Here is a 21,666-nt window from a genome sequence, read left to right as displayed (position 1 = left end):
CCATAAAATTCAAATACCCCTCCCGATATCACCTCTGAAATTCCCCATTAACAGTGAAATACCTTGTTGCGTAATGATAATGAAACAAACCGATTGAAATGAAAAAGAGGAGCGAGAGAAATACATATAGGAAGGATATAACTTACTGAAATACAACCCATTGATATCCAGTTAGACCGAGCAAGACGAAGAGGCAAAACCCGGTGTGTTGAGGCCTTGCTAACCGTGAAACCGATCGTGCTTCCTCCCGTGGGTTAACGAGGTCGTTCAAGGTCGAGGCTCGGCGCACCTCGAGAGCCCATGCCATACATATATGTATGGATACCGCCAGAGAGATTCATCTCGATACAAAATACTCCCGGGGGGCAGGGGGGGAGGGATACATCGTGAAACTATTCACCAGTGGCACAGGATAACGTAAACACACGCAGACGATTCTAATGCGTCAGAAAGAGGAAAAAATAATGCCATTCAGGTCTCCAGCATCTTTCTCATTTTTTCCGCGAGAAGATACAAGATCTCCTGGACGTCAACACGCAGAGAATTTCTTTTCATCCTGAATGTATTTCGCTGGAGAATTTTCACAATGACATCATTGAACGAACCCCCATCGTCGTGCCCACGTTGTTATTCCGGTGAAGAAGTGAGCGGGAAGAGGGGCCAGGACCCTGTGAGGTTGGTGGTGAGGGAGTGGGGCGAAGCCCCCTCGGGGTCGGTGGGCGGGGGGCGCAGCCCCTCGGTTTCATAAAAGTGTTAATATAACAAAATGAAAGAATATGAACCCCCACTACTCGTGAGGAATTGATCCCAGGGATTGATTTAATCATTTACTCAAGTTTAATTCATGAATTTTCCATCACAATTTTTCCACCGAATCTATTTGAAAAAATATTCTGATCGATAGTGTCGGGTGGGTATCTCATCTGTAGTCAGAGGCGTTCGATAGTCGTCTTGGTACGCACGTAGGAGCCATTATGATGATCTCCGAGTGAAACGAGAGGGCGAGGAAGCGTAAAAGGAAAGAATCGCGTTCTATTCAGCCTACACCTTGGTATCAGGGTCGTACACCCACACATATTTTCCACCGTATATTCATTTTTTTTTCCTCCAAGTGACTGAGGCTGTTACTTTTGTTTTTTTATGTACCTGAAGAGCAAGCCTGCACGCGCCTGGTCGTAGGGCGCCCACAGCAAAACTCGAGTGCAAAAAAAAATACATGAACAATTTATGCATTTTTCTTTGGCCTTTGCAAACGATCATTTGTCTTTCCCAAGATGCATAACTAACGATGATGTTTGTTCTCTGTTTGTTGACAGGTCACTCGGTAGAGGTACGTGATAGCCCTGGCCGATGAAGATACAAGTGAGGACAGTTTTTCGCAGCATCAGTAGAAACATTAGGATAAATTGTGGACAGGCCGTGGTTAGCGCGGAAGGGCGTAAGCAACGGCAATTGCGCAAAAGATTAGAGGTCTCATGTTAGCGGACATTAACGGTAACCTGGCGGATCTGAGAAGCGAAGCGATGGCGTCGCAGAGGTTCTGTCTGCGCTGGAACAACCATCAGAGCAATTTACTGTCTGTATTCGATCAGCTGCTCCATGACGAGGCCTTCGTTGATGTGACACTTGCTGTCGAGGGACAGTTACTTAAAGCACACAAGATGGTGCTGTCAGCGTGCAGTCCATACTTTCAGGTAATGAGGTTGATAGGGTGGGGCTCACTTGGGTTTAGATAATTAACCGGTGCTTTTAGACTAATATTGTTGCAATATTTATTGTACTGTAATGAGAAAAAATCCTGTTTTTCAACGCAGGATTGATATTCTTGAGGGACGAAAATTGTTTTTTTTCTTCGGAGTGTAATTGAGGTTAGAATTAGATAAAGATCGCGAGCCTCCCTCACGACTAGACAACTTTGACAAAAATGGCTAACAAAAAAATATATTTGAATAGAATAATGTCGAGCATTGGGAAAAAAATCCTAACATTATTAATATATTCATAGGGGAGTGGCCAAAGGAGATAAGCTACGTGTGACTATTGTCTTGATTTTGATGGATATCGTGGAATTAAAGGAAGATAGCAAAATTTGTATCATAACCTTTTTTGTGGAGCAAATTCAGTTCTACAAGAAATGTTATTGGACAATATTCGCTATCTCTCTTAGATTCGGAGATATTTTCCAAAAACTCTGCTTAGAGATTATTCAACTTATCTCATTTTACCACTTCACCACTGATTTACTCGTAGTCTCCCCAAGTCTTGGTGAATTTGCAATATGAACTAATGCATAATTATTCTGCAGGCCCTATTCGTTGGTCACCCAGACAAACATCCAATAGTAATTCTAAAAGACGTACCCTACGTTGACATGCGCAGCCTCCTTGACTTCATGTATCGTGGCGAAGTGTCAGTTGATCAAGAACGTCTAACAGCATTTCTGAGGGTTGCCGAGTCCCTCAGGATAAAAGGCCTGACCGAAGTTAACGAGGACAAATGTGATTTACCAAGTATAACATCCTCACTACTTGGCAATCAAAACACAGTACCTCCACCACCACCAAACTTACATAGAATAAACCAAATTGGGCCTCACAATGTATCACACAAGAGGTTCCATCATATGTCGAGTCATCCATTATTGGGCTCGGCATTGACAGCTCCAAAGAGAAAACGTGGTAGGCCACGAAAATTGAGTGGCTCATCTGATACACCAATGGGTGAGGGTTCACGTGAGGATTTGCAAACATGCTCATCCGATCTTGTACAGGGCTCACCAGAAATGATGGAAATGAAAATGGGCATTGATTTTCAAAGTGAAGCAAGCACTGGTGCTAATACTAGTGGCAATGGTAATGCTAATAACAGTGGTAGTCATTCGGCAAATTCAACACCAGGACCAATGAGAAGTAAGGAGAGTGAACCTGTTGAGAATGGTGAGCGTGATACACCAGAGCCTGCTATACCAAGAATCAAGAAAGAGCCAGAGCCAACGCCAAGTACCTCAGCGCAGGGTGAGTCATCATGATTTATCATAAACACTTTTTGGTACCTCTAGATGCCCTACATAACACAACCAATGGATAAAAATTTTTTTTTTAATGATGAGGAAGGCGAATTGTGAACTCAATCGTTGTAAAATTTCTTCATTCTCCCATTCACTTTTCTCTCTTTCTTTTTTTTTTATAACTGTCCGGGTCAATCGGTAATCATTGGTGGGCTGTTCATGGGGTAGATGACTTCTAGGTCTTCAATCTGACGAGACGTACGCGATTATCTAGGGGTTATGAAGGACAATGGGCTGTTGCTTGATCCTATACACTTCTGATTTAATACCTAATCACTCAAGAGATGTAGATATTAACATTGTTTATTAACATGGGTAGTTTGAGGCTATTTTTTTCATTGATCTTTAATTCTTCATATTTATATTTAATCATCACTCGTCAGTTATGGACATTGTGCATGATACGAGGTGAAATTGAATGATTATATTTCAGGAATTGAAATTTACTGAATTTATTGCGATTGTGAGATGCATGAGATTATTCTATCGAGATTGTAATGATAATTGAGGAGAAAATTTTTGAGTTACGCTCAGAAAATTTGAGTGGACTTTCAGTGAATTCTGATCGGGACGTTGACCCTGCATGAAGTGTGAAAATTATTTCAAATGAGAGAGAAAGAACAAATTATGAAGATTTGAAATTTCGCTGTTAACAAAATTGCTTTGAGATTTTTCACAACGAGATATGCTTCATTGTTTTAATGAATATCGGAATTATAGGGGAGGAAAATTTTGTGAAAACAGCGTCGTCTCGTCGGATAACGTGTACGGTAGGACAGATGAAGCTGAAACTAGGGGAAAAATTTTATTTTGGAAAATTTTCAGAGGTCGGTTAGTTAAAAAATTTGTTTTCCCACTTTTGAACTTAGTAAAATATTCCTGATTAATTACCTGTGTAGATACAGGAAATTTCTAGGGAAAAACGTGTCCTCCATCTTGACTAAATATTTTTCAAATGAAAATAAAACAAAGTGGTCCTAGTTAGAAACATAGACAAATATTTTCAAGTGATAGGAAAATCTAAAAATATTCGTACACCCCTAGCTTTTTTAAAATCAAATGTTCCGAGAGATTTTCAGGGGCATTGTGAACAAGAAATCACATACAATCATTTTACTAGTGCAAACACATCCTTAGAGTTCCCCCTAGAGCTTTCATAAATTCTCTACATCCCCTAGAATCGAATTATCGGGGCAATTTCCGGGGCTCAAGAATCCAATGAAAATCGCCACAACTATTTAATTAGAAAAAAAAAATTCACACCCATAGAATTCCCCTAGATTCAGCTTCACCCAGAAAAGGAAATAGAGAAAAGCTTGTAACCCCAGAACCGTTAAAAATCTAACCCAAAACCAGAAATCATAACCCCAGTACCATTTTTTTAAAAACTTAATACAAATCACCCATGCTCCACATATAAATATTTAACAATGCGACGTGACGTCAAAGCTCGGCCAATGCGCAGCGTATTTTCAAAGAAAAAAAAAACCAATAATAAATAATCAAAAAGAAAAATGGAACCACCGAATTAATCAAGCCTAATTAAGCAAAAAAAAAATCCAACCCTATGCGTATCAGTTCTTTATCAAAATTGCAAATCAACAATTGATCTAGTATTTTTATTCATTATTTATTCATTCCCTGCACAAACATAACGCTTCGCTGCCATTGGCCACTGGTGAAAGGAGGGGGTGGAGCCAGCTAGCGGTGCTTTTAAATTTGTTATATATATATTTTTTTCAACGCTGGTTAAAATTATCCGTTCGTTCATAATAATAATGTAATGATTAAAAATGACAGATAAATGTTGAATAATCAAGTGTCAAAATGTGATAGCGAAATAGGAATGAAAGAGAAAAAAAAAAAAAACTTCGCTGACTGCAAACGGGACTTAACTGCATACTTTTATCATCCACTATTTGAAAAAGAATAATAAAGAGAGGTTATAAAATTCATTTGATTTTGCTGAAGGCGCTGGAGGCAACGAAGAACGGCGTTTTACCTCTTGTGTTCAGTCGTTTCGTCGTTTCCGCCTTCTCTCTCTCTTGCATTATCGAGTGACTAGACCCAGGGATATAAAATTAGTTGAAAAAAAAAAAAAAAATAGAAGAAATTTTTTTTTTTAATGATGACGAGCGTGGAGATGCGAGAGAGAGATAACGAGCGAGAGGCCAAGGGAAAAAAGTTCAATTTAATCAATGAAACACTTGTTTCTCTCCGTTCTTGATTAAAATTCATTCCGAAAATCAATAAATAAAAATTCAATGAGTGATTTTTACGATGAAAAATTCGTTGTTGTAGTGAAAAAGTTGAATAACGTGGATTTTGTTTTTGTCCTTTGCCGCAGGTGAGTTGAGAATAATCAACTTTGTTCGTTTTAAAAAAAAAAAAAATACCAATTGCGCGGGGAAGCGAAGGATTAGGGAAGGCCAGCCGTTTGCAAATGAAAAAAAAAAAAATTCACAACTGAAAGGAAAATAACAAACGTCAGAATGTAGAACTTGATTAGAATATCATAAAGGAAAATCGGAGAGAAGGAGGAACCGATAAAACCGTTAACCGAATTGACGAGATATTGAAAAGGCGGATGAGGTATGTGTATACGACTCAGAAAAACCCTAATAATTAAAAAAAAAAAGAGAGAGAGAGAGAAGAATGGGCTCGCGCGTGATTGTCGATGCGTGTGAAATTTCAGTCAAAGAATTCGCCTCTACATGATGAAAAGTGTACACACACCGCATACGCCTGGGTATAAACTCCTGAATCACAGAGATTCGATGAAAAAAAAAAATGATTAAAAAATTAAAAAACAAACGGTCGAGAAGTTTTTTTTACCAACGGTCACTAGTTATTTTGCTGGCTCTACCCTTCCTCTTGCTTCCCCCCACAATATATGAAGTAATTAAGTACAGGGGCAGGTTGGGCGAAATGGATCCTTGACATTGTTCTGAAATTTTCAGAAATTGACAAAATTTTTTCATAAAATTTGTCACTTCGATCCAGCCTACCCCATTCGGTATTTAGTAATACCATCAAGATATACCCACACGGAAAGAAATGAACCCGAATGTCACGACAATCAAACGATGTTTAGCTTTCCCTGGGGGTAAAATTCTTGAAAAAAAAATGTGGTGGTGTCTTTGACACAGCTGTTATTATATGTGGATATGTCTATGATCTTTTCATTTCTCTCGCATGCCCTAGAAACATCCTGCATTCCCTTGAATTTCCTCAAAATTCCTTAAACTCCCTCGGAGTTGAAAAAAAAAACCTCCATCCTCTAGAATCCCTGTAGATGGCCCCGAAGATAACAACTGTTTACCACAAGTGAACCTCCATATTTGATTAAATCGATTAAATCCATAGACCTATCCACATCAAAGGCGAGTTTTTGAGGTTAGGTAACCATGGTTAACTCTTGATTGAAGTTGAGGTTAAGATCTCTGATTGTCTGTCATCAGTGGGACAAGGGGGTGTTAATCATGGTAAACTGCAACAAAAACTCGACCCACAAAAAATGGAACTAACTACCGCTGGGTCGATGTCAGTGATACGAACAGGCAATTTATCATTTTACAGACGCCGAGGAGTCATCATCAACGAGTGGTGACAATTCACCAGCTCACATACGCATTAACTTTGAACGTTGCTTTCGCAATGAATACAGTGCAACAAATCTACAAACAGGTAACACCAAAGGAACAACATCACAGGATGATAACAATTCTGACAATGAGTCTGAACAAAAACCAACAAAGGAACAACTGAGCAGTGCCATATATAATCTCGTTGCTGGTGAATCTGAGATAAGTCAGAGTGATTTCGAGGGTACATTTAAAGTTGAGAATGAAAGAACTGAGGGCTCTGTACGTGATTTTTGCGTTAAAGAGGGTGATGTTTACAGATGTACAGTATGCCATCGTACATACACACATATTAGTAATTTTTGCCGTCATTATGTTACATCACACAAGCCAAACGTCAAGTACTATCCTTGTCCAGTTTGTTTCAAGGAGTTTACCCGTAAGGATAATATGGTGGCCCATGTCAAGATTATTCATAGCTTGAAGCCACAGATGAGTCTTGGTAGTGCGAGTATGGGACAACAGCGGTAGGCAACGGGTTACCTGTACAATCTTTTCGTGGGGTTTTTATCACAGTCGATGTAGCATAGGTAGTTAGGTAGTTTTTCCAACACCTCATGTCGATGAAGGGAGGGAAGGAGGGCTGGTTTATCTTTCGTTTTTTGTTTGAAGATATTTTTTTTTTTGTTTGTTCTGAGAATTAACGCCGCGTTTGAAGCTTTTTTTTATGATTTTTATTTGTTGACAGCCGGAATTTAATGATGACTTTTCATCCGGATTTATCGGTACTGAGTGGTTATTTAATTGGGAGCCGTTGGGTTTTGTCTTCGTATCGATTTCTTGTGGGGATTTTTTTCAGTTTGTGAGGGAAAAATCATTTTGTGGGTTTTTAATTGAAATTTATCCAGACGAAACGTTCAAGGTTGGAAGGTTTAATTTTTTTTAGACTAGTGATGTCGTGGCTGCAACCGGCCCCGTTTCCTATTGAAATCGCGCCCTTTGCCCGCCGCTATGACACTCAACTGCATTCTGTCTGCCATGACAGTTTCCAGTACATTTTTTTTTTAACTAAAAGGACAAATTTCTTTGCGAAGTCACAGGCGGCGTGCGAGAACAGATTTTTCTTAGTTTATTGTGACTGTCGAACGATTTTCAGTGAATATCTCCGAATCCTAGGAGAATAGGAAAATGTTCGTGGAATACTTTTTTGTCGGCCTTGAATCGCTACACAAAAAAGGTTTCAACGAAAATTTCACTATCTGCTCCAGGTCTCGAGATATTCAGCAAAACAGACCAACGATCAAAATCTCAATTTTTTCTGTCTCAGTAAAATGAATTTTCTTTCGTCACCATAATCTTGCGGATAATAACTCAGATAAGTCAACGGGCATTAATAAACAAAAGAGTAGAGTGAAGGAGGTTAAATGTTAAATGAAAACGAGCTTTACCGCCCTAGTCTTTCGGCGTACCCGAGAGTTGCGGAATCTATACAAAAAAAAAAAACAAATAAATTAAAAATGTTATTACTTGATGAAAAAGAAGATGAAAAATTTATATACAAGAAACAACTGATGAGGACCGTTGAACCTAGTTCTACGATACGTGTGAATTGGTTGTTGATAACATTTTAGAGGTTTTTAATATAAAAATGAAAAATGAACGTAGAGTTTAATGAGCGAATCCCAAATGCCAGATTTTATTTACAAAATATTAATGAAAGAGATGAAATCGATAATCAAATGTTGCACATACGTGAGAAGTAATTGATGTTTATCCACGGTAATGATGAGTAAAAAAAAATGGAGGCATTAATTATTGAAGAGTAAAGGGGTAAACACGTAGACTGAGTTAATGCAATATATGTACGACCGTTCGCCATGTTGTTGAGCCTGATTGTCGAGGATATCACTGTTATTATATCGTAGAGAATTTAGTTGAGATGTTCTACCAATTTTAAATATCAATGTCATCGTTTCTGATGAATTAAGTTCAGTTGAGAGGCCTCAGGGGACTGACGTACACGAATGGTCATTTTGAAGTCTGAAAAAATCCCTGGAAATCGCAAACCAAAAATCTCTTGTGAATCACAATGAGGAGACTATTTTAACTGAATCGCACATATCTCCAGTTCCACCGATTCGATTTCCCCAACTCAAGTCATTTCTAAACTCTCAGAAACACCCTTCAAAATGGGAAATAATTGGTTCATTTCACTCTGCCAATCTCGAATTATTGAGACCTGCTCCACCGCAGCGCAAACATTACCAACAAGTATCTGCATTCTCCAGAAATCTGATGAGACTCATTAGAGATCGTTTTAACCGGATAATTAATTCTGTCACGGATATTGAAAAATCCGAGGAGGGGACGGCCTGCAAGGGCTGCCATCCTGGGAACCGGAGCGTCCAGGATGGCACCTCAGGTTGGAACAATTAATCCTGAAATCACTGATTTGTTTCATTGGATTTCTGCAAAATGAACTATTTCCTTAACTCTTTACACTCCTGGGGCCTCTCAAACCAGAAAATAAACATCCAGATGAGGTATAATTGATGGAAATATGAAACACGGGGCATGCAATTATTTAAAGACTGCAGTGGGGATGATTGAAAAAAAAATAAACGACACCAAATACAAGATAGTACTGACATTGGATAGACTGAAGGCACTTTAGTAATAACTTAACCGCCGTAACCGAGCCTCAACAGCCCCTACATTTCACGAAAGCCAATTTCAAGGGTGCATACGGTGAGAGGTTAGATACAAATCTCAAAAAAAAAAATCGTCAAATAATCAATAAACTGAAGTTGAAAAAAAAATTGTAAATAAACGAGAAAATCTCACAAATTGTAGATTTACCCTCTGGGTCAAGGAATAGTTGCCAAAGTAGATAATAACATTTCGGAAATAATATAAGAGTCGACTGCCTTATAATGTGCAATTTTTTTATTGGTTATGTGGTTAATTCGATTAACGGTTAGAATGAAAAAATAGTGTTTGAAAATTTTTTCCCCCACTCAGATAATTTTTTTTTCTAGTGAACCATTTGATGAATATTTTTTGACGTTATAAATTCAGTGGCTGAGGTTACGGTACGGCGATGGTGTTTAGGCAATATAGTTACAAACAAAACAGCACTATACGATCGTAGATTACTATATTTTGCACCTTTACGTGTCTCTTCGACTCCGTCGTTAATTCTAGTTATCGCAATGAACTTCGTAAAGAGAATTGAGATTGAATGATGTTAAGTTTTGGACGAGTGAAATTGGCGTTTGAGGTTATGTTGTCATTCAGGACATGAAATTTCTTCGGATTTTCCGTGAATCTAACTAAAAAAAGTCTCCCAAACACCAAAAATTTGCCAAAAAACATTACAACTCATATCTTATACTCTGAACACGAGAACCGGAGACATCATTGCGAATATTGGGATTGAAGATGAACGATGAAGATAACCTATACAAATTTTATTTCAATTAACTAGTGGGGCATAAATGTTTAATGACTAGAGGCTATATACCGATAAATTATCTAATTAACGCTATTGATTATTGTTAATATCTAAGAAGACGGGAGGCTAGGCTTTGCATTGACAAGAAAAAAAAAATGTTAACTACAGGATGAAGTAACCACAACCAACAATATCCCCCCCCCCTGGGTTATTTAATAACATAAAAAGGTGCCAGTTTATTTGTTATATTTTGTTTTAATTATTCGGGACAAATGGGAATGATAAAAATCATTATCATTCATGAGGCCAAATCGTCGAGGTCAATTATATCGATGAAAAATCATATTGTTAATGTAGAATAATTGTAGATCGTTCGGACCAAGAGGAAATTTATAATGTTTGAGAGACAGATTTATTCGGGGGAACAATCCGAGGATATGAGATACTGAGTGTGTTCAGGGGCTCGGTGAATTTATAATAATTAAAATGTCGATTATCAGTGAAGGGTTTTGAAATATTTCTAGTGATTACGGTCCGTTCATCAAGTATCATTTATCACACTCGAAATAAAGCATTAACGGCATCGTAAAATAGGCAACTACACCCTAAATATCACAATTGTATACACGATTTAACAGAAATGATAAAACATGTGGCAGCGGAGGGACAGCTTATTCGTTTTTAATAATAAATAATCAATTTTAGTGATGGGAGTAGTGTGAAAATAATGGAAAATGAAAATCATACAGACACATTTGATAATCACTGAGAGGCTAAGACTAACTCAATTTTTAGACAGCAATGAAACAGTTTAATCATTGATTAACGAAGGGTCACTTTCATTTCAGATGTGAGAATATTCAGAACGGACCGTTTTAATAAATTAACGGAGAATCCTTTGCAAATTTCATAGATTAGAGAATTTAATTATGAAATTGAACAATAAAATGTTGAGGAGATACTGCACTGTTCGAGGAGTGATTTTCTAAGAATAAGGAAGCAAACTCATTGGTCCCTATCAGCTCCATCAATGATGCAATTTTTATCTGTCAGCACTCATTTTTAAACTATCAAAACCTTTGTTAAATGAGACAAAAATTATTTTATTTAACTCAGCCATTCTATCAAAATTCATAATTATCAAAATTACTGTGAACCTGTCTACATAATCATTGAAATGAAAAAAAAAATTTAATTTCCCTCAACCAGTCTCGAGTACTCAGCAATAAAAAAATATTCAACTTTCAAATGGACATCTCGAACATGCAAAATCTCCTCAAAAAAGTCGTGCCAAGCGATTCGATAATAATCAAATTTTCCTTTAATCGGAAAGCATAGTCAATAAATCAAATATAAGGCTCATTCGGTCGTCGACGGAACAAAGTTAAAGGTGTGAATTGTTTAAAAATTGAGAGACGCAAAAGATTTCAAAGAAAGCAAAAAATAAGACAAATTACGAGGCTTAAAAAGCAGACTGTACTATCAGATAGAATTAATATATATTATATATAAAAAAATACATATATATTAAATGAAACAGATGAAGAAAGAATAGTTTATTATCGCATCTAATATAACGAGGGGGCAGATAATACACCGTAAAACAACATTAATTTGTGAATTATTGTGAAAATAACACCTATAATACACGGGTTCGACACCTACTGCGTACGCGTTAATACAATACATTATTATTCTTATCATTCTTTATTGCGATTATTATTACTATTATATATTATATTTAAACAAAAGTTATATCGAATATATTTTAGCGCTAGTTGGTAAATTAAAAAAAAAACCTATTAACGTCGTTGCAGTTTGAAAAGATAAAACAAAGAAAATTGAAAAAAAAGAATATATATAAAAAATTATGCGTCAGAAAAACGAATTTTCGGGGTTTGACCTTTTAATTTTATATGAAAAATACTGTTGCGAGAGACAAATGTGAATTAAAATTAATGAGAAAATTCTATCATACATCAGTGGGATCCAAATAGCTTAGCTAATCCCCAGTTCGGTGCCTTTTTAAAATGAAAGAAAAAAAAATGGAAAAAAATGAAAAAAAAACATGTGTGAAAATTTTAATAAATTGTTATTGAGCGATTAATACCACTCGTGCGACAGAGTGTCAATAAAAAAAAATGGGCGTTCTGACGCCGCTAGTGCCAAATAAGTGAGACCTTGGGGTCTAATGAATTTAAAAAAAATGGGGACAAAATATGGAGAGAATATACATTGAGAAAAACAACATTTTATAGGTGAACTTTTTTAGCTAATGAGATGTCTTTTCTGACGCTGGGTAGCATTAGTATATTTTATATGCACTGATTGTTTGATTATAATTATTCGATAATAAATGAAAAAAAAAGAACGGTGTTCAATAGTTTATAAATAATGACTACAAAATGGATGAAAAAAAAAAGATAAAAATTATTGTGAAAAAGACAAATTATTCTGGTGTTATTTGTAACTGAAAATTTAACAATTGGCATTTTGTACTTTTCCCGTTGTGAGACAGTTGCAGTGAAAAAATCATTATCCCAGAATCACAGGCTTTGGCCGCATTGTAGAGATGATTTAGAGATTAATGTGCCGCCAGTCGAATGATTATGCCAATGAGATTGGAAGACTAACCCCAACAGTTTATGAATAACAATGATTATCGAGAATGATAAACGACGACTAATAGCACTGAATGATTAATCAAAGGTAACTCACCACCAAAAATAACGCATTAGAACAATATTTATGCTATGAAATATGTATTTTCACAGTTTATTGATGTAGAATGTTTGTTGTAATGTAGAAGATGACGTTGAGCTGAAATTAGGGTCAGACAATGGGGTGAGGAAATGTTTTCTCAGTGTTTATTGATTTTCTTGTCATGAAAATACATACGCATCCCCAGATTCTTCTAGAACCTCTCTAGAGGAATTAATGGAGATGTTAGATTATGTTCAGTACCTCAAATGAATTAATGTTCCGGTAGTTTGGAATTTTTTTCCACATCCCCAGATTTTCGAGCATCAACTTTTCTAAGCCAAATATTCATTGAGTTGAGTTTTTAGAGGTGTGAGGGTTGATTCTCACGATGTGAAAATATTTTCTCGCCCCTAGACTCGGTCAGATATCACATCTCTCCCCAATTTCAGCTTCACGACAATCACTTTAATTGTTCCCGAGTTGACGACGAGACAGCTCAATGTAAAGAAACCAATCCAATGAAAAAAATATAAAAAATACCCGCGGGATAATGGGGCAAAATAACAGGCTTAGGGCCATTAACGTAGCCCTAGAGAGCACGCAATCCTTTCCTTATCATCAAAACCAATAGATGGTTGAGAGATTATCTGGATTTTGCCCCATTTCCCTTGGAATCTCGTCGCAACAAGGGCCCAATCGACATTATCCGTTTTTAGTCACAATTAAGTGTGTATTTTTCATTTGCCTAAAATGCTGACTGAAATCCTCAATCCGCCATTTTGTGACCAACAACCCCATCGCTACGAAGCGCACCGTTGCTCTTAGCCAAAAATTATGTTTATTTAGTTCTTCATATGCAGTTTTTTTTTCTTCTCACTTACGATTAATTAGTCTAGATTGTACAACGTTGTTGCTATTATCAAAGGCATTAACCTTTATTTTTTATTTCATCGTTTAGTTGTAGATGTTGTAAACACCCACTTCACTATCTATTTGTTGTACGTGTCAACGTCAGTTGATGCTGTTGTGTCGATACTGGTAGGCATCGACTCGAAAAAAAAAAATTATTCAATAACCTCATTGCATGTTACGTAAACACGTTGTTGATTTATGATTTTTTTTTGTTAAGTAAAAATTTATTAAGCTCGTACGATTACTTGAGGACAGAAATTAATTCATCGTAATGGGTTTTGATAATATATTGTTAAGTAAGTAATTATTAACTAGACTGTGGCCATGAAATAATACAGTACAAATGTGAAAGAATCATGATTTTTTTTATAATGGGCCAGTACAAATTGATGGAAAAAATTGTCGACTCAATCATGTTCTCGAGGCTTCAGTAAAAATATTTTTTCCCCTCCCTGTTAGGTTTAGTCTGAAAAATTTATTGGGCAATTGCTCTATGCAGTGTTTATTTTTTATGTTAACTATCAATTGTAGTGATTGCGGGGGGTTTCACTGGGGACACCTTAACGGAGCCTCTCGATGAATAATTGATGTTTTAATATCGTTTTTTTTTTCTTCTTTATTATGTTTTAATTGAATTCGTAAATACGTCGACGTGCTATTTTATGTTGTTTTATATCGTGCACGTTTATCATGATTTTATGATGTATAACGTTTTAATAATGACGTTATTATAATGAGGTTTTTTTTGATGAGTGGATGGCACAGAGAACATATATGAATGAAAAAAATAAATATTCTATATAAAACGTTGTCGCGCAGTTATTAAAGAATGCTATATATAATTTTGATTTTATTTATTTGTTGTTTATTTTTTTATACCTTTCCACATATGATTAAGGCCTGCTAGAGTAGTGCTATGCATGATATTTATTATTATTATTATTATTATTATTATTATTATTATTATTATTATTATTATTATTATTACTATTACTATTGTTGCATAATTTTTATTTTACTGAAGAGGTGAAACGTAAAAAATCCCCGAATTTCAGAAAACATTTTTACGTCAGGAATTCGAATTTTCAAGAGTTTGAAATCCTATGACACATCTGGAGTGAAAAACCGTATCGCCGCCATTTTGAATACTCGGTGAGAGTGATGATGGCGGAGTTATGGTCCACCTAGTATTTTCAATAATTTCCACAAGTTTACGTCTCACCACTTCCTCTAGTCTCCCACAATCCCTTGTGTCCCTAGAAAATTAACGAACTTCTTCTCTTCCCCCAGAATTCGCCTCGCCAGGATCCAACAAATCCGATAAATCCGACGTGTCAGACACTTGGAAGGAAAAAGCTCGGGGTAGGGATGTGAGCCCCTCAACAACCCCCACGCCGTCCGAGCCGTCTCGTTTGACTCCAACAACAACATCAACTCCAACCTCAACACCACCAACAACAACAACCACTCCTTCAACATCGCAGACGTCAATAACAACAACAACAACAACAACAACCAGTGCCCAGAGGAATGCCCCATCATCACCAGCAACAGGTAGGGCTACCCCCTCCACCGGTACAACAGCCAGTCAGTTGCCGGCGGAGGGGGCAATGTCGGCGCCGACGGGCCGACAAGTGCCAAAAAGGCGTATGCGTCGACGAGCAACATCTCAATCACAAGATCCTGCTGAACAGCTCACCGAGATGTCAGTTCGAGGGCTCAATCTTTTCCGTTATGCCTCGATATCCGAGGGCGTTTACCAGTGCACAGAGTGTGCTAAACTCGACATTCAGAAGACATTTAAGAATAAATACAGCTTCCAGAGACACGCCTTTTTGTATCACGAGGGCCATCAGCGAAAGGTCTTTCCCTGTCCCGTCTGTGGAAAGGAGTTTTCGAGACCTGATAAAATGAAGAATCATATGAAGACAGTTCACGACTGCTTCATGCCCAAGGACTGTGTTATGCCCTTCGGGTTCTATCTTCCTCCCTGAATTATGAAATGGAGGGAATTGATAGTTAATTGGGGGAAGGTTTGATGGGGATTGTGGAACATTACGTGGCTCATGAAGTATTCCAGAAGCCCTGTGAGGGTCAACATTTCGTACTTTGAGGGCTAAACGGTGGTGGGGGTCGGGTCAACCCTTGTCACTCGTAACAGAGGGACCACGAGGCGAATTGAGCGCTTGAAGTGATAACAGTCAAGAGTTAATGTTTCGCTCAAGGGTCGAACCTTACTAGGATCTCACAGGATATTTTTATCTTTGAGAACGGTCGACCCTTGAGAGACACGTGGAGTATGATGCAGGAAATTTTAGTTGTCTCCAGTTGAGGGTCAGCCGATACTCGAGGACTTAAGGGTTCCAGCCTTCCAGACGGGGTTTTTACTTTTCCTTCGAACCTTTGACTATTTTTAACCTGCACGATTCTAGAAACCTTGAATTTTTAACTTTCAAGTGATGGTTTCGTGGTTCTAAGGATCAGTAGACCCTCGAATATTTCGGGAGTTGAGGGTGAAATGGTCTTAGTGATTCAAGAGGGTAGAGGAGGGAAGAAAAAGGTCATTTGGCCCTTAATTCGGAACCATGGGGATCGCTTGACCCTTCGGCTCATATGACTCTCAACACGACCACATTAAGATGCCAATGGGTCAGGTAACCCAGGGGTGGGGGTGGGTCTTTGGAGTTGTCAAATGAAATCGGTCGAGTCGATTTGACCCACAACTTGAACAATCGAACTAGGAGTTTTCTGAATTTCCATGCTCGTTCCCTCGTGAAATACTCTGTGGGCCTAGTAATGCAGTACACTTTTCTAAAATTCTGGAATTCCTTGTTTTAAACGTTACAGAACCTTCCCCGGGGACGCACTGCCTCCACGATTCTCTCAGTTATCAATTTTTTTTACTCTTCCGTCCCAGATTATTAGGAGCTCGGAGGGAGACAGGTTTGGGGGAGAAGTTTTTGAAGAATTTCCTACGCCAATATTTATGTCTCGGTACATATTTAGAGATTTTTTTCAAGCCCTTCAAATTATTCTACAAAAAGCAGTTTTTTAAATTCTTTCGACTCTGAAAGCTTTTCAATAGTCTTCACTAAATATTCAGAACTCTTGTGAAACCAAAAAAAAGCAAAATCATGAAAATAAAATCTACAAGAGAATCATAGAAATGAAAAAATAAATTCTGTAAAAACCCCAAAATATTTTTGAAGAATTGCAGAACGAGAAAAAAACGAAATCATGTGAAAACCCGATTGTTTCTCAACCTGTCTACAGGATTCCCTGGATAATGAATTCTCCCATCACTCCACCAAGTCCCTCCCTCACATAATTTTTTTTACAAATCTCGTCTTTCCTCTCCCCTCCTCAAACGTCTTCCCCTCTCTCCTGTTATAAATATAAAATTCCAATGGTGCGAAACGTTTATTGACGTTAGCTGTTATTGCTAGTTGCAAAAAAGATAAAAAAAGAACCCAGACATATAAATCATTAATTGATCATTCGATTGTTATCACTTATACTTATTAATTAGCATGAAGTTATCACTGAATTAGTTGTGAAAATCGAATGATCACGAAGACGTTTCGTACTGCCCAGCAGTATTTCTATTATTCTGTACAGTTTACTTTTTATTTTCTTGGGGAGTTAAATGTATTATAGAGCCTAGGGCACATTATCTCTGCAGCGAAAGGGTGAATCAGGATTTGTGTAAAAATATAACTTTATTAAGAAACTTCAGGATGTGAGGAACTTGTACAACATCTATTTTCTTAATATAATCTCATCAGTAGATTCTTCATAATCCTTTGAGGATTCAAATTTTACCATTTTTGCAGTAATTACTCCAGAGTTGATTGATTTCGAACGCTTTTAACGCTCATGACGTCATGAGACGATAATTCTTTATTCTCAACACTATTTTCGAGTTACCGATTCCTCCGGGGGATGTCGTCACGTGAAAATGCACAGGACCGACCTTATGACGTCATGATTAGTCCCGGAGCGGTTGAAAAATTTTTGCTTAGTCGATTGCTAATTTTAAAAAAATTTTTTCTCGTCAAAAATGGATTATAAAGCCTAGATTCTTAATAAAAAAAATTAAAAAAGAAAGCTTTCGAGAAGAAATTCGAAATTTACTCACGAAAAATTTCTAAGGTACTCTTATCTTCTTTCACCACTTGGCTGCAGAATTCATTGAGAAAAAATATATATCATAGTTTATTTAAGAAAATGAGTAAATAACGAATTGAAATCACCGATGGGGCGCGTTGAACTATCACTAGCTGTTAATATTTACTATTTCGACAAGAATGAAATTTATAAAAAACCATTCAAGACTGTAGATAATTAGAAAGAGATACGTTGCACCGTGCAATTACGTAAAATATATTTTTGACGATTGTAATAGGGACGATTGAACATAAAAAAATAGCACAAAAGTGTCTTCCAAGTGGAGTTAAAATTGGAGTCTTCCTGTCAATTTTTTTCTAATAATTTGATAACATAGTTGATTTATCAATGAAAAGTATATAAAAAACGTTGAATTTGGAGTGATTGTCCCACAATTTTTTGTCGCAAATGATAACGTGATTCAAACGAAGTAAAAAAAAATTTATAAATATATTATCCCCAACTGAAGATATATTAATGAGATAGAAAAAAAAATAAATATTAACTCATTCAGTGGATGATTGAGTTGAGGACGAACTAATGTTAAATATTTTCATAATTTTATCCTTCACCCACGAATTAATACTTTCACTTTGTTTATTTAGTTTTTATTTCATATTAAAAGAAAAAAAAATACATTCAAGATTTATTCGCTTTAGGATATTTCATAGATTTATATCGATATATCACAGCATTGAGTTAATAATACTACAATTTCTTTATTATTTCTTTTAAAAAAAATATATAACATCGGGTACTAGTAACGATTTATCATAATGCACAGATGTAGGAACGCTGTGATGCATATTTCACATGGAAAATAAAGTTTATTATATACAATGATGGATAAATTTTATTTAACGTTGTTAGGGGTGTAATGTAGGATTCACGTAGGCTTGTAAGTGGCATCGACAGTTTATTATTATTTTTTATTTAAAATGGACAATGGTATTTTCTTTTTTCCACTTTCTTCAGTTCCAAGGGAATGAGACAGTTTCTTTCCTGGGTAATCATGAGCGACTGTGATTCGTTCACATGTTCAGCACGAAAATTTGGTTGGCAGATACTGAGAGTGAGGAAAAATGGCTGATGTTGAAAAAGTGACAAAATAATCTGAAGAAATTGAATAACTTTATGGTATCCGGGATGAAGACAGAGAATATTGCAATGGGAATGAAGATTGAGCTTTCTAACCTCACTTTACGTTGCATCTGCCAATGTATAACTCTAAGGTGGGCACAGGGGGGACATTCTTTTCATTACACAGGAAATAATTATAATTTTTGGTTAATATATCTTAAAAAACTACGAGTCGAGGAAAAACAATCTTGTACATCGCCCCTCTGTCACAGAAGATTACCAAGATGGCGGTACTCTCGCCTCGCATTGTTAAACATTTATTAAAATTATTTATTCTCTTCAGATCGTTTTCAGTTCACTTTCACAGACTCACGCAGAGTGAATTTTTTAAAACAATCTTTTGACATTTCTTACGCCATTTTTTTTATTCTCAGGGCCTTTCAACGTTTTCATGTATCTGGTGATTGAGGAGGAAAGGGTGGGGCCCAATGAAACGAGATAAAAAAAATTGATTGGTCTCGTCTTTTCCTAATTAATCGTTCAATACAATTAGATGATTTATTTGCACGTACATAGATAAATGAAATTTACTTTTGTATTATAGAAGCACGAAACATTGTCCGCGATTTGATATTAAAATTAATGTTTATGGATGGAATATAATAAAATAAATGATTTATGTTAAACTGCACATTTGATAGTAATGATAATTGAAGATTTGGGGGAAAGTTTGTAATAGACAAATTCGATGAGTGTTCTATGTATAATATTATGTACCTATGTACCTATTACCTTGGTGCCTGGTGGCGAAGCGAATTATATAATGAAAAAATTAATGATATCCTTATTTGTTTTTATCCAATTGTAGTTTCTTTGTAACACTTTGTGATATACATTGCAATAGTCTACCCGACCGAGAGTTTTTCTTGTATCTACGAGCACTTCATTCATTAAATGATTAAAATTAAACAAATAACTTATTTTTGATGTTTTTTTTTATCCCATGGAGATTGAGGATCAAACGATCTTGAAAATTTTCAAGTCGAGGGTTAAATGGTCAAGAGATTATTTAACACTCATCTCGTGAAAATTTTCTCCCACATTTCCTAACCATCCACTCAAATTTTTCCTTACAATCGTATAACAATTCCTCAGAACCCAAAAAAACTAACAAAACCACCCTCTTCCCCACAGATCTGCTTCCAACCCTCCCAGCGGACATAACCTTCGAGCTCTGCGAGTCCCCCCAGGCTCGTGAAGACAGTATACCAGAGTTGAATCTACCCAATAATGGGGGATCTCCGGACTGTGAGGGCAGCGTTGACGGGACTAACGAGGACAGTCGCCCTGGTGATACGAATCGTTACATCAAGACCGAGAGAATCAGTGGCATTCATTTTCTTACGGATCAGGAGGATGACGAGCGGGTGGAACTCCTGGTGCGAAAGTCAGAGGCGAGTGACACCGAGCCAGAAGTGAAAAAACAGGTTGGTGGTGTCACTGCTAACAGGAAAACCTTGGGGGCCACAGCCAGGCGTTTCCGTGGGATTCGTAGAATGAAAAATTGGCGAATTTAGCGTTTAATTAGTTGCTATTAATATTTATTGGTAGGGGGGAGCCCAATTACTCAGTTCAAGAGTCCTTGAAAGAGGATTATTATTATTATTCATACTATTATTATTATTATTATTATTATTATTCATTAGAATTTTTGTTGATTTTTTTGACAATTTCGTGAAGAGGTTAAACGCGATTGGACCAGTTAGACTTCAGCTTGTGGAAAAGATTTCAACTCATCTCGATGGCCGCCATCTTAGAATCCCCATGCCGGGAGAAAACAAGATGGCGGTCGCTACAAAGACGTGCATAGGCTCCTCACAGCTGCGTTAAACATTCCGCATTTTTTGGTTCCTTTAAATAATTTTCATCTCATCTCATTCAGTTGCTACAAAATCAATAATTATTTTTCATCTTTTGGATTTTGTTATGACTTTCAGTGTCAGTGGTAATATTTTTGCACCTACTGTACCTTAAGCGGCCATATTGGTTGAGAATCCCCCATCAGCGTTAACCTCCCATAAAATTGTCTCTCCCAGCGCAATAAAGTTTTCACTCTGTTGATTAATTTAATTACTCATTGTTTTATTAATTAATTTATTGGCATACTCGACATCTTATCATTCAATCCGCTAGTCACGAAACAGGAAGGCAGACACACAGATCACATCAACACAATTGGCACGAGCAAAACAAAATAGTAAATTGGAAAGTGATAAAAAAAAAAAATCCGCTTGGAGGTAGTAAAAGCACCGAAAATGGGGGAAACGAGAGAAAATGAAATAAATTGTTTTACAAGCTGCTGGAATACTTCATACAAAACGACGGTTCCGTAGTCTGCAAGTGGTGCGGTGAGGTATTGCCATCGAGAACGAGGTGGTACAGGCACAAGTACAAACTCCATGTCACCAGCCAAGTCACTCAGCCCGCACCTTTATTCAAGTGCCACAGCTGTAATGCCTACTTTAAGTCGAGGAAGGGCTACATTGGACATCTCAGTTCGAGACACTCCGACAATGAGAATGATGAGAACCGGGAGGAGACGGCTAATAAAAAATCACGGAGATCCTCTGACGTGAGTATTTTTTACAAATTTTCGGGGATTTCGGTGATGGTTTTTTTGCGGATATAATGGATCTGTC

At 36.9% G+C, this 21,666-nt stretch overlaps 1 protein-coding gene and 1 long non-coding RNA gene across 15 annotated transcripts in view; one reads left to right on the top strand and one right to left on the bottom strand.

Moving 5' to 3' along the window:
• Nucleotides 1–21,666, top strand: part of LOC135160483 (protein tramtrack, alpha isoform-like) — a 60,026-nt gene that overhangs the window by 36,047 nt on the left and 2,313 nt on the right. For 11 of the 14 annotated variants that reach the window (XM_064117066.1, XM_064117062.1, XM_064117065.1 and 8 more), the window contains 4 exons: nt 1,317–1,694; nt 2,306–3,014; nt 20,162–20,454; nt 21,324–21,599. In XM_064117066.1, the coding sequence (XP_063973136.1) occupies nt 1,476–1,694; nt 2,306–3,014; nt 20,162–20,454; nt 21,324–21,599 (1,497 nt within the window). In that variant the 5' untranslated portion in view covers nt 1,317–1,475. Of the gene's footprint in view, nt 1–1,316; nt 1,695–2,305; nt 3,015–6,646; nt 14,574–15,010; nt 19,944–20,161; nt 20,455–21,160; nt 21,600–21,666 lie in introns of those variants that run through there. The other 3 variants (XM_064117072.1, XM_064117070.1, XM_064117071.1) reach the window with 3 other exon arrangements.
• On the bottom strand, nt 18,374–21,165 carry LOC135160485 (uncharacterized). The gene is made up of 2 exons (XR_010298576.1): nt 20,997–21,165; nt 18,374–20,912 (listed from the first exon to the last, which is right to left on the bottom strand). It is a non-coding gene; the product is annotated as an uncharacterized LOC135160485 (long non-coding RNA).

The sequence above is a fragment of the Diachasmimorpha longicaudata genome, chromosome 3, assembly GCF_034640455.1.
Source record: "Diachasmimorpha longicaudata isolate KC_UGA_2023 chromosome 3, iyDiaLong2, whole genome shotgun sequence".
Lineage (NCBI taxonomy): Eukaryota > Metazoa > Arthropoda > Insecta > Hymenoptera > Braconidae > Diachasmimorpha > Diachasmimorpha longicaudata.
Note: the sequence above shows the minus strand (reverse complement) of the source record. Positions and strands in the feature narration are given on the sequence as shown.